This window comes from Bradysia coprophila (assembly GCF_014529535.1).
Source record: "Bradysia coprophila strain Holo2 chromosome IV unlocalized genomic scaffold, BU_Bcop_v1 contig_84, whole genome shotgun sequence".
NCBI lineage: Eukaryota > Metazoa > Arthropoda > Insecta > Diptera > Sciaridae > Bradysia > Bradysia coprophila.
This window is the reverse complement of record NW_023503376.1, coordinates 6,667,733-6,682,224: the sequence shown is the minus strand read 5'-3', so window position 1 is coordinate 6,682,224 and position 14,492 is coordinate 6,667,733. Positions and strand designations below refer to the sequence as shown.

Sequence of the window (14,492 nt, the reverse complement as noted above, 5' to 3'; positions counted from 1 at the left end):
AAATTCAATTGTGCCATTATACTGTTCGCAAAGATATTGTACGGTATTAGTGGTGTGTGTTGCTATACGCGAGTTTATTATTTGAAATTATATTTAAGGTGTGCGAGGCGCATTTGTATCAATAGCAGTGTGGTGTGTTTAGAGAAGAGAAAGTTTTACGAAAGTAACTGTGAGGAAAGCACCTTCCTTCGGTATTAGAACTTTAAATTTCCACTGTGTATAAACTATTGGAATATTATTTAAAACAGCAGACGCAACCGAAAACTTTACTTATCCGGTATTGCTTTTAAGCGCTACCCGTTCTATAAGGGAAATTATTGATGAAATATGGGAACCATGTAGAAACACTATGGAGAAGTATTATGAAAGAATTGAGACGACACCTTCAATTGATTCAATGGCTATTTTCAGACCACAATATTGGTACTTTAGGTGTAAGCTGACAACACTATTAGCAAAGGTCACGATACGGCGACAAAAGTGTCGCCCCTACAGAATAACACAGGATCGACAGGTCTTGTCATCTGTTATCGACAGTAACTTTAACACTAAGCAATGAGCTTCGGCTAGTGTTCTTTTAAATAGCAAACATTATGTTAAAGTCAATGAAGTAAAAGATTTAAACAAATGAAGTAGGAGATTTAATGACTACTTTACGATATACTTGCCGGCCGTAGTTTCATTGTCAAAGATTCGAGTAAAGGCCCATCAAGCAACTAAATATCCGCAAAATAAGCTTTCCCAATGCAGACTCCTGTCTCTTTTAACCATAAATAAATTACTTCATCGAACCAAAGCACTTAATTCTCTACAACAAACCTTTTAGCATTCCAAAATCGTCCCGAATGTGCATCAAATTCAGTCAAATAAAATAATTTTACTCTGGTCAACTAAACCATTTTACATATTCATGGCTTTCCTAAACAACGGAGTTATTACGAGCATGATGAACATCCCATGGGTAAGTCATCCCATGGGTACAAACGTGAGAGCATAAATGTGCTCCAACAGAATTAATTTCATCTCAATACCGAGATGTTAGTGTAATAAAGAGGTAAGTAAAGATCATAGTCATTCACCAAAGGGTGACAGGAGAAGACCCAGTACCGTAACCAGAAGAAAGGCATCAAAGGGCTCTAACTTGGGGTTGGGTATGTGTACGTTAAGAAGATTTTTTTGCATACAAACTAGGAGAGACAGAAGTTTAGAGTGAGTATCAATATCAATACCTTCTAACTGTTCTAAATTGTAATCAGATAATCAGCAATGAACTATAAGTTTTACTACCAACCAATCCCACATATAGCTTCGTCCAGGGCTTACTTTAGAGAATTTTAATTCTGAAAATTCTGAAAATTCTGAAAAAATTCCGAAAAAGTTCTGAAAAATTCCGAAAAATTATTTCAGAATTTTTCGGAACTTTTTCGGAATTTTTTCAGAATTTTCGGAATTTTCAGAATTAAAATTCTCTAAAGTAAGCCCTGGCTTCGTCTCAGCGTACATCATTTATACAAAACGATAACAGTTGCAGGAGCGCCTAAGGTGTTCTTTTCGTCTGACTCCGGCCCTGAGAGAATCGTAAATTTTTAAATTGTCGTTAAAATGTAATTCCAACTTTATGGTGGTAGTTTAATTCGAGCGGAAAATGGTAACAGCTTTAATGTTTACCCTCACATCTGCTTTGAAGTCAGATGTCACTTACACTATAAATGCACTGCACATGCATTCATTGAACGCTTTAACCGTATTTAAACCATTCGATCATATCTATTATTATCATTGCCTTGCTTAAAATACCTTTCACAACACGGTACAAATACAACGTTAGTGATGTACACGTTTGTACCAATTGTACATTCTGTTAATAACCACAAAAACATCTTGTACGTCCTCAGACTTTGACTAATTATATTTTCCATTTCAATGCTTGATTTTCAGCACGACAATTCTTTAATTAGCTTAAAAGTACTGGCAATATTGTACGTTTCAATTGTTCGCTTGCAATTGTTATATTGGCAATGTTCAATTTGGTAATAGGTTTGAAGATCCACTTGAAATTACACAAAGCGTTCAATGAATACATGGAAAGTTATCTGCGTCGCTGTGGTTATAATTAGTGATCCGAAAATTGGGTAAATTTTCAATAGTCAGTTGTTCGATTGCTTCACTCTCATTATGGAATGGGCAGTAGTAAATAAGAGACGAGTTTCGGTCTATCCCAATGCTATCATTGGTAGGCAAGCAACAGTATCGGTAGATAGAAAATCTTACGAACAAAGACACGTGTGAGTGGCCGAGTGAAGATTAATAACCTAAGAATGTGGTGTTCAGTTGAAACGAATTGTAATGTACAATCAGTGCTACATAAGGTACAACTAACCTCCAGGGAAATTTAACCGAATTTGTATGTTACGAATTTACTATGGTTAAGTGTAACGTCTAAACACAGCATCGTTTCGAACGGGATGAATGAATAAACAAACAAGAGAAAGATAATTTAATTTCAAAGCAAAAGAAACGGGCGCTGCTGCTTGTCCTACGGTACATACATAATTCAAAAGTGGTGTAATTGCGTTAATATTAAATAACACTTTTATGCATTTATTTTGCCATTTGATGTAGGAAAAAAAGGTGTAACACGGGCACAGTTTCATTAGACGCAGAAGCAGCTTCAAGCGAGCTGTAGCTGGATGAGGATTTTTTGTTTTTTTTTTTAAAACGGTTGAATAAATTATAAGATTAAAGAGTAGAATGTAGAAAGTTGCAGAGGTTAGGATCTGTTCAAAAGGATTTAAATTAATTATGAACTTAAAGCAGAGTGTACCGCACCGTAATGTGGTGTATATCGTGAGTTGTTTAATTAATGTCTAAGCTTAAGGATTTCGGTGTAACAGCGGGATATTTTATTAAATAATTTGAATATTTTAATTTGGTGAGGCTGTGAAAAAGGATAAGCACAAAGCTTACAATAGCATTTGTGACTTAAATCGGAAACGAGTTTAATGGATGTCGAAATGGAGAAATAGTCACATCTGAATGTAACATGATGCAAAACCGATGGAAATGTGTGAATCTTTTCAAAAGCGAAATTATTGCGTTGTTCTTGTACAACGAATCACATAACTTAGCCACATATTTTTGGGCGAAAATGAACAAAGTTCAATGCGTATTTAGATAATAGATATAAAATGACTTTATGAATCATGGGCGCGCGTTAGCATTGCGCCCGTGACGCAAGTCCTATTACTAGAAAAAATTTCAAAAAAAATTTTTTGTCGTAGACTGCAGAACCATATATACATCAACATTTTTCAAAATTTTTCAAATTTTTCAAATTTTTCAAATTTTTTCAAATTTTTTAAATTTTTTCAAATTTTTTAAATTTTTTCAAATTTTTTAAATTTTTTCAATTTTTTTAAATTTTTTCAAATTTTTTAAATTTTTTCAAATTTTTTAAATTTTTTCAAATTTTTTAAATTTTTTCAAATTTTTTAAATTTTTTCAATTTTTTTCAATCTACTAATTCTTCCAAAAGAGCTGATATCAGTCAAAAACACTCAAAAGAGTAAAAGTGACGCAAGTCCCTGTGCATACTTCCAAAACAACTGATATCGCTGGAGGTGACGCATTCTGCGCTTGTACGCAAAAACTGTAACAGCAAAAATCTGACCAAAGAAATTCTAGAAATAAAATTTTACCAAAAAAATGTTGCGTTACAAGTGGCAAAGGAAAGTACTTTTAAGAAATTTTTTAAAATAGGCAAGAATATGTCCTAATACGTCCGAACCATCTGCCACTTTGTGACGCAAAACTTTTTTGGTAAAATTTTGTTTCTAGAATTTCTTTGGTCAAATTTTTGCTGTTACAGTTTTTGCGTACAAGTGCAGAATGCGTCACCTCCAGCGATATCAGTTGTATTCATGGAATTCATGGATATCAGTTGTTTTGGAAGTATGCACAGGGGCTTGCGTCACTTTTACTCTTTTGAGTGTTTGTGACTGATTCAAACGAGCACAAATCTCTTCTTACATTCCAATGTATCGGCTCAAAATAAATGCAACGATTTTCACTTCAATTTTTTACCTCATGTCACCTGCTCAACTTTCAACGAAAAGTGCAGAGCTTTAGGACCAAACTCGAAACTACAGTGACTAAAACTCTAAATTCTCGTTTAATTCTGAATATCTGATTCCTCGTACTTCTTCTCATTTCTTCATATTCTCGACAAAAAACACTTTCTTCATGAAAGTTTTTCACACCAAGGATCCTCTGAACCTAAATAGTCATTTACGTTTGTGTCTTGGACGATTGATTTTAGGCAATTTCGCCTGAACAAAGTGATATAATTTCATGATTCAGTAACTCCTTCGACAGACAAAGCTAATTATTATTCATCTGCTATCGAGAGAACCAACCAAACTAACGATTAACTCTGGTTGATTTGGTCTAATATGGCAAAACTCATGTTAAAACAATTGAAGTAAAAGATTTTGATCTTTTAAAATCAAAAGATTCGCTGATTCTGCTGATGACAAGCTTGTCGTTTATGTAAAGATGAGCTTTAAATGTGTAACGGAACAATTCAAGAAGAAACATTTCAATTGATACAGTTGACTCCAACAAAATTATTGATGCATTTTGCAGTGTCAGCTTTTTTCAGCTGATACACTCAAACAACCTCTTTGTCTTATACGTGTTTATCCGAGTTTAATAGTCAATCGCACGTGGTTATGGTAAAACCGTATAAACACGTATAAGTTAATGTTGGAATGTGAGTGGATCAGCTGTAAAACAGCTGAAGCAAATTGCGTCACAAAGGTTGGGGTTCACTGTAATCACAATTTCTGTCATTACGACTTCTGGAGAATCCACAATTTTGTAAGCTCAACTATAATTTTGCAAAATTACCCGCTACAAACGTCGGAAGTTTTGATTGTTCCATTATTTCGATCATCAAAAAAAGATTTCCTCTGAGAAGACCCGAAATATGAAATCGAATCCATTATCCGAAATATGCTAAATAATTCAAAACCATACATAACTATTATACTAACCTTTGCATAGTCAATTTTTAGTGTACAGCATCCCGAATATATGTCAGCTCCGTTGAGATTTTCTCGTGCTCGTGTGGCCGCTTCCAATGAGTCAAATGTATTTACGGAAAATATTTGGTTAAGGAAATTATCTAGTTATCTGTTCAGCTTTAATAAAAATATTAAAATTAAATTAAGTGGTGTCGTAGAATGATAACACAGTATTCCAGTGTTAAATATGTGCTCTAGAGAGATTGATCAATCAATGACCCAATTGGCAGAAGTTTCCAATGCGTCCAACAATCAATCAATTAAAAACACATAACTCATTTCTAAAAATAATCAAATCTCATTGTATAGATTGTAACGACCTAATCATAATAAAAAAAATGCTAAAAATAATTTACGGTCACAACAACCATAGGCTGGTTTGTTTTTTTCCTCGAATTTTATATTCGTACCCATCATCTGCTCAAATTTATAGAGTTCCCATATTATGTGCCATTGCAAACGGAAAATGTAAAAGACATTCGACGAAAGAAAATGTATGAAAGAAGCAAGATATTAAAACGAAAAGAATTGAAACTATTTTTATCACCCTATTAAGAGCGTTCGCCAATGACTAATAAACATGTATTTTGTTGTGTAAACAAATTATCATTTCGGTGTAAAATGCAAAGTGTGATAAAATTTTCCACATTTGAAACGAAAATGTAATAAATTTCAGAGTTTTTGTTGGGTACATAAATGTAATTCTGTCGAGCAATGATAAATATGTAACACAGTGTTACAGTTATGGACCAATTTCAACGATTTTCTAATGTGTTAATAATTGAGCGCTTAAATCCCCGCACCAATAAACAATAATTTTTGAAACAATGAACAGTACAACAACGCGTTTATCGCAGTGTTTCCTACCACACCATTTTAATAGCAGTATATTCGCTAAGCATCTTAAATCCAAACTGAAATTTCTATAACAAATTTTGCTAATTAGCTTTGCTGTTTTTCTCTTCACATCGAACATTGTTAATCGCATCATCCGTACACTACTCGTTATTGGCTTTCTATTATGCTTTTTCACCGAGAAGGGATGTGTGTAGCGAATGGTATAAAGTTAACACTCAAGTGCTGCTCATTATGAGAAGATTGAAGATGAAAAGAACTGATGAATGGGATTATGCTTGTTGAATTAAGACCAATCAAAGGCATACCACTTTTGTGGAATTTTAGCATATTTTGTATTGTGCATTGGGATGCATGTAATAACTACGTGGATAACACTGTACTTTTGCCGGGGATATGCAACTCTTTCTTCCATATGCAAATTGTTTAAGTTGTTCTCCCATCAACATTACCTACTCCAGAGTTTTTATCCTGTTTCTGTTGGTTCTCATAGCTCTCATAGTCAATTGGTTTTAATTTCGTCTGCCAGAATGTGAATAAACAAGTGAACAACGTACTGTTTCAATGTATCTTATGAATACCAGGTCCGTAGCTAGACCATATTTGGCAGTGAGTTGAGTTTGAATTTTTCGATCCTTGATGGATTTGACTCTTCTAGACCAATCCATCAAGAGTAGTGAGAGCTATCAACACTCAAAATGTCAATTACTATATATCAAGAGATAGACTTACAAATGCTCGAGAGGTATGAATCCTCGACGTTCTGGTTCTGGTTTCTATGTTACCTCTACTTTATTAAAGAATAAAAAAAATAAAATGAAGTTTTCTCGACAAGTGTATTACTGGCTGTGCTGGAAGCATTTAAAGAAGGATCTTTTTTGGTGGAACATAGCTTTTAGTCGAATTCTGACAATGTAAGAATTAGAAGAAAATCTGTGTGCCGGTTAAGTTTGAAAACGAATAGTATGCTAAGGACTCCTCTTACTGTTTTGCACACGTGAAAAATCTCATTTTAGTATCTAAGCTTTTCTCCTTGTCATTAGTTTCTCCGATGTATCTCTGATTTTTTTCAATTCCTATTTCAAATGGCATCCAAAATGAGAGATACAGGGGAACAGCAGTCACATCTAGTTATGACAGTGGACTTTCTTACAGTCTCGTAAGCGATCTTTTTTAAGAAGAAACTTGCACTGAGTCACAGCCAAATCTATCTGATTTGTGCTAGAAATACTTGTTTGAAGCTTCATCAATTTTAAGAGTAAACTGCGATTGTTAACCACTTATTAGAAAGATCTCCATTTTACAGCAGAACTATAAGTCAGAAAAAGCCTATCACATTCGGCTATTTATCTGTTATCGATAACGACGACAAAAATAATGACAAACTCTGGGTAATATGGTCTTTTTTGTTAAAAAAAAGAAGTACAAGACTTTAACCTGTGACAGATGGCAAACATATGACCAGTATTATTATCGGGTCTATTACTTCTAACGATCAAAGTATTTTTAATCGGCTTCAAATCTAGTACTTCAATTTTTTTAACATGCATTTTTCTATATAAAGTACGACATCATCCAGAGCTTGTCATTATTTTTGTCGTCGTTATCGATAACAGATGAATATCCGTATGAGACAGGTTAAATCAACAGATTAATACTGGCAATGTACTTGCCGTTTGTAACAAGTTAAGATCGATTATTTTGTCTGAAAATAAACATTCTCAGGGTGAGTTCAGCTATGTAGCTACGGCTCTGATGACCTGGATACGCTTCCCATCAATAAATCTCTAAAAACAAATCTGTTCTCTTATAAATCCAAAAAATATTTTCAACCGCATACTGTAATTCCTCTCTATGATAAATGCTTTTATGAAAATTTTTTAACATTAGGGGTGAAAAAAGGGCATTACGTAAAGTATTCTTCCGTCCATCTAAATGGCCAGTGGGCTCGCTTCCATATTGATTACCATTTTATTACCACCACAAACCACTGCCAACGCAGATTATGTGAGCATCATTTATTTCAATAATAAAACGACTTCTTTCTGGGGGTTAAACAAAAAAAAAAGATTTTTTTATCTAAATTTTCTATTTAACATTAAGTTTCAAAAAGAAACAACAGATTAGCATCACACAAAAAAAAACGACCGTTACAGCGATATGATTTTGGCCCGAAATATTTTACCCCTCGAACGTGAGAGTTTATTGGCAAATAAATATTTTTGTGTGCGGCAGTTTTTTTCCGTTTAAAGAATGTGGAAACAAATGGATATGCCAATCGATTAGGATTTGTTAACAAAAACATTCAGTTGGAGTTTAGCATCGCACAATCCACTGAGTACATATAATACACTGTTGATTATCGCTATCAGTTGAATTGCAAATAATGGTCGAAACGTAGTTACAATTTTGTAGACTTTGTTATTAGCTTAAAAGAGCAGAGATAATATGTGAATGAACAAACCGAATTAAACCTAATACTCCAATGTGTAGTACATTTAAAACGTTTATTTTGCTTGGATCATAACGTTTTATTTGTGTAATTACGGAATGTAGTTCGTTCGTTTATTAAACCATAAGCTTGGAATATAATACGAAAGGCATTAAGTGAAGGAAATAACAACTGCACGAAGTTGTGAATTATCATTTCAACGTTAAAGCCTTCATAAAATAGATTGTGGCCTAGCGAAACGGCTACTAAAAATTTATGTTCACCAAAGAGTTGCTACTACAGGATTATACGAAAGTATCGATGAAATTACCCACCGAATTATTACAAATGTATTCAGGGAAAGCTCCCCAAAATATTTACTGAAAAGGATGTTCACTCTTAACAGTTTATTTGATTCCGAAAACGATGGAAATGAAACCTATTGTTAGGCGTAATAAACATTGTAAAATGTACATCCCGTCCTTAAAGATCGCCGAGCTAATAAATCAACTGTAATTTCATATTTTCATAAACGTTTCAGTGATTACTGTTCATCGAATTAATAACAACCGTCCACCCCCATAGGAGTATAACGAATATAATCCGACGCAGAAAAATTTCGATACCCAGCTGAGTCAATCGAAATTATTTTACACATTTGTCTCTCCCACTTGTATCATTAATCAATCGAAATTATGATTTTTATGAATTTTGTCACAATTATAAATGGCTAGCTATAATGGTACCGCATACGATGGTATTAGATATCGATTAGTTCGTTACGTATATACCATATAAATGCATTGTGTAATTGCCTCCAGGGTAATAATTTTAAATTTGAAGTCAGAGTTATTGATCCATTCCACATTTAACCTCGATTAATTTTGATAAAACAATTTGACAAGGATATAACATCGAAATAAATGGAACAATGCAATCTGGAGACAATGTTGTCTACTAGAAATAAATGCAATTTGCTAACACTGTGATATTGTTGCTTGTCTAATGTCCAACTGACTGTACTTCCTCTGATTAAATTGTCTTGTATCGATAGTTATCACTTTGCTTTCACACAACAATGACTTTGCAACATTAAGAACTTTTGTTCGGTCTCTAACTTAACTCATTTTCACTTTTAAACCCATCCGGATTAGGTTATTAATCCTTGATTCTATTTTTCCCAATTTAGAAATAGATAGAAGGAAAATGTATCCTCGAACTTAAGTGTAAATCATATGATTCAACGATCCTGTTGCGACAGCTAATCAAAATTATTTGCAAATAAATACTAAACAAATTTCGTATAACATTCACATAATAGTAACACAAGAATAATGGAAAAATCTCAAGCACTTCAACCTAAACGAAAATTCATGGGACAAGCCACCCTCAAATTTTTATTTTACTTTTCCTTCACAACTTTTGTATGTATGAGAAATGCCTGAGTTGATTTATAAATAAAACTTTAGCAAATAACGAATGATGCGATATTTTCTGTTGTCTGCTGTAATGACGATATAAGATGAAACATGGGCCAATGTAATAAAGAAAAATAAAGGCAAAAAAAGATCGGAAGAAATGTTGGCGAGTAAAGATTACTCACTATCCTATCGTATCACATAACACACCACCCGCATTTGGTACGTAGAAATATATATATGTAAGGAACTAGGAAATGGGAAATTTTCACGTAAAGATAACAACTTAATTCGATTTCTTTTTGCTGAAAATTTTTCATCTCATAAAAAAGGGATTTTTTTCTCTCTTCCATACAACACAGTTAGGTTCATCATAAAATTTTATTTTCCTTACATTAAATCGGTTGTTTCTATCGTGTGCATTATGTAAATGAAATCCCAATGCGCTAATTTGATAAAAGCAGAAAGTAAACAGATTTTTTTTTCTCACATACAAAATACTAAATCATTTCAACGATATCCCAGATAAAGCTTGGATTCAGTTGGGATTTCCGAAAAATTTCTAAAATGTGCAGAGAAAATGAGAAAATGGATTTATTCATCTCGTTCTAAATTTTTTATTTTTTTAAATATTTTAAACAAAAAAAAATCATCAAGGGCGATTCAAGGGTGATTGAGGTGATTTTTCGTCTGAAAAAATCCCAGCTCACCGAACCAAATAAATATTACAAAATGAGTGTAAAAAATAGTTCACGAAAAACTGATTTATTTCATTGGATCTACCCACCAACATACCATTAAATTTAGTCATGAAATGAATCGAAAGCCATCAATATATGGCAACCGAACACGGATATATTCGATGTTATAATATGTGGTGGTATTATGCCACGGTGACTGCAATATTTGAATGTAAAAAAAAAAAACAGAAAATTTGAATGGAATAATATGGAAGTAATGTGAGGGATCAAAGGAAATCGTTTTCAAGCTATTTGGTGTTGAATTAATGGAATGTTGAAGGAGATAAATTGGTTTTTTAAAAGACGTTGATTTATTAGCTCTTGCTTGTGCTTGATTACGCGGCAAATTAAGTATTAGCTGGACGATTTTTAAAATTCGTGGATTGAACACTCAGTTGATTGGCTCTGATTTTTTCGAAATATTTTTCGGACGCTTCAATTGATTGTACGCAGTCAAAGAAAAATAGGAGTTCCCCCTTGTTGGTACACTCAGCTTATTGCATAAGTCAAGAACTAGTGCTCGCTTTCAGTTTATCGAATGCGAAAGTTTTTATTTTCAATTTGAATCAAAACTTGAAATATGTCGAGGACCGTTGTGTTCTAACAAAACACAATAACTTGGGAAACGGCACAATACCAAGATACTGGTTCTGTGAAACGAGATATGAAAGAATAATCCAGGTTTGTCAGTTACTTCATTACGCGAGGACTGATAACTCAGCGAGCATGAAGTATGCAAGTTATAGTCCTGTGATAAGAATCACCTTCACTATTCCTTACGAAACTATAGCAGTTCATGCACACATATTTGTATGCAATTAGATATACATGGAGTACTTTTTCAATCTTATCTGTATAATAATGCTCCTGCTGAAAAACAACTGAACCAAATTCATGCCTAAATTTCACTGACGTCGACTGTAATTGATCAGAAATATTGAAAGTGCTATATTTATAATAGAACGAACGAACGAGTTCTCGCGTATTTTATCATTGTTATCCATAACAATGATAAAATACGCGAGAACTCGTTCGTTCGTTCGTTCTATTATAAATATAGCAAAATGCATGGCGCAACAAATGAATTAAGAGATTTATTTTGACAAGAGAATAATGCAACAGAAGTAACAGATTCAATGGTTGTACCGTGATTATGTTTGTCAGTTCATTGGGGGTAAATTACCGATTTCACTTTCAATATTTCTGATCAATTACAGTCGACGTCAGTGAAATTTAGACATGAATTTGGTTCAGTTGTTTTTCAGCAGGAGCATTATTATACAAACAGATATCTTCTTATCATGTCCGGAGCGTTAGCGGAGGACTTGACGCAGTCTAACTTCCAAAAAAAGAACGAAGAAATTTTTTTGAGACGCGGCAACTATATATAGGCGAGAATTTAAGTTTCTTTTCTTTTGCCTGTATCACCACAAATCCTATTTTATCTTATTCGCGCTTCAAATACGAGCAAAACGAGCTATCACTCGACTATGTAGCTTTAAAATTACCGGAGATACATCGTTTTGAAATTGCCACTTTTCATAGAAAATACACCAAATTGACTTTTCTCAATTTTACCCCAGGAAAAACCAGAATTTTGTTTTATTGGCCTCGAAGTGGTTTCTGAGTGTGGTTTTCGAGGGTCGGGAACGCGTTTTCGGCTGTAGCTTAGCTGTATTGAAACCTACACAGGCGTGCGACCCATCAAATGAAAGGTATTCGTAACACGATTCGAACAAAAAAATAATTTAAAAAATCGGGTCAGATTCGTTTGAGCTAGAGTGATTAGAGTGACCAAATTTTGAGCTACTCGAGCGTAGGATGAAAGGACTAATATTTTTTTGGGTTATGAAAGATACAGAGTTACTTTCTTCGGCAAAGTCTCAGAGTTTTACGAGTAGAAAAGAAGGGCATTTGCGAAAAATGTCGAAAGTTGGAAATGGGTGGGTCTATTGTGGTTTTGGAGATATTTCTTGAATGGTGGCAGATAGAGAATTACTTTCTTCGTCAAATTTTCGAATTTCTTCAAATTTTCGAATTTCGTCAAATTTTCGATTTTCGTCAAATTTCGCCAAATTTTCGATTTTCGTCAAATTTTCGATTTTCGTCGAATTTTCGATTTTCGTCAAATTTCGATTTTCGTCGAATTTTCGATTTTCGTCGAATTTTCCATTTTCGTCGAATTTTCGAATTTCGTTAAATTTTCGATTTTCGTTAAATTTCGTCAAATTTTCGATTTTCGTCAAATTTTCGAATTTCGTCAAATTTTCAAATTTTGCCAAATTTGCGAATTTCTGTTATAAACTGTTATAAAAAGCAGTGTTCTAAAACTTCTAAAACGACTGATATCGCAACAAAAATCTCTTCGAGAAAAGTGTGACGCAGTCTTTGAAGTACAATTTCTAAAATGAATGATATCGCTAGAGTTGACGCTTTCAGCTTCGTTACGCAAAAATTAAATTTTACACCCAATTAGTTCAAACAAGCTGGCTTAGTTTTTCTCATCATCTGCCAAATAATTTTTACCAAAAAAAAATTTGACTGGAAACAACCAAAATTTTACCAAAAAAATCTGCGTCGCATGTGGCAGATAAATTTTCTTGCTGGTCTGTTCCTGAACATTTGCCACTTTGCCTTGTTGTACCGTGATTATGTTTGTCAGTTCATTGGGAGTAAATTACCGATTTCAGTTTCAATATTTCTGATCAATTACAGTCGACGTCAGTGAAATTTAGGCATGAATTTGGTTCAGCTGTTTTTCAGCAGGACCATTATTATACAAACTTCTTATGCGTCTTTATTGGAGTGAATAGTTTCATGTATGCGTGTGGTAGACGCAAATTTTTCAGTTTATCAACTTCAAAAGTTTTTTTTTTCCTATCTGAATCAATTGATGACCCACAGACATGGAATACTTTTTAAATCTCATCTGTTATGGATAACAATGATAAAATAAGCAAGAACTCGTTCGTTGTATTATAAATATAGCCAAATGTGTGGCGCAACAAATGAAGTAAAAGAAAACAAGATAATAATGCAACAGAAGTAACAGAAGTAACAGAATCGATGACTGTACAGGGATTATGTTTGTCAATAGTTCATATGCGCGTAAATTACCGAGTTCAGGTTAAATATTTCTGAGTTCAATTATAGTCAATGTTAGTGAAATTTAGCAATGAATTCGGTTCAGCAGGTTCACTTAAATAAGCAAAAGTTCGTATACGTCTTTATCGGAATTAAATAGTTCCATGTACGCGTGTGTAAGCCGTAAAACCGTTAGTATGAGTGTCAAACAGCTGACATGTCTAAATTTCACTGACGTTTAATGTACATAATAATGGTTCAATGTCAACACAGTATTTATGGATAAATTGTTCAGACATGCACATTGTACCACAATGTCACAATCTAGAAGAAAAAGCCAACAAAGTTAATTAAACAACACCATCTCAGGCACTGAAATCAATAAAATCTCATTATTGAATGTTCTATTATTCCGTAACGTAGAATAAACAACGGACGACAGCCTAAATAAACAAAATTTAACTTTAATCATCTTCAACAAACCATGCATCGCATCTTTAATATATCTTTCAACCGCACACACTCATTGCATAACAAGGAACCTCCTTTTCATTCTAATAAATTTTCCGATTTCAATTAAAATTATCTGTTCCCAATTTGCCAACCAAACACAAAACCGAAGCTGCTGCTCTCCGAGAAAATATATATTTTCTTTGCTAATTGCGAAACATCAATTTATTGGAAAATTTATTTGTAGCAAACACTCATGCCAAAAACCCCATTTAGTTTGGAAAATTCATCGCCATAAGATTATTAAATATCACACACAAAACCTGAACGGAAAAAAAAAGTTATTACACCATCAAGCTCTCGATCGGTTCATTCTTTAAGGAGATATCGCTTATGAGAAGGAAAAAAAAACATCTTCTTGGGTAAACAA

General features: G+C 33.5%; 1 protein-coding gene across 2 annotated transcripts in view; it reads right to left on the bottom strand.

The window, feature by feature from the left end:
- The window catches only part of LOC119072845 (heterogeneous nuclear ribonucleoprotein L), a 217,161-nt gene that overhangs the window by 78,704 nt on the left and 123,965 nt on the right, over positions 1-14,492 (bottom strand). For both annotated transcript variants that reach the window (XM_037178157.1, XM_037178158.1), the window contains exon 4: positions 5,055-5,151. In XM_037178157.1, the coding sequence (XP_037034052.1) occupies positions 5,055-5,151 (97 nt within the window). The remainder of the gene's footprint in view (positions 1-5,054; positions 5,152-14,492) is intronic.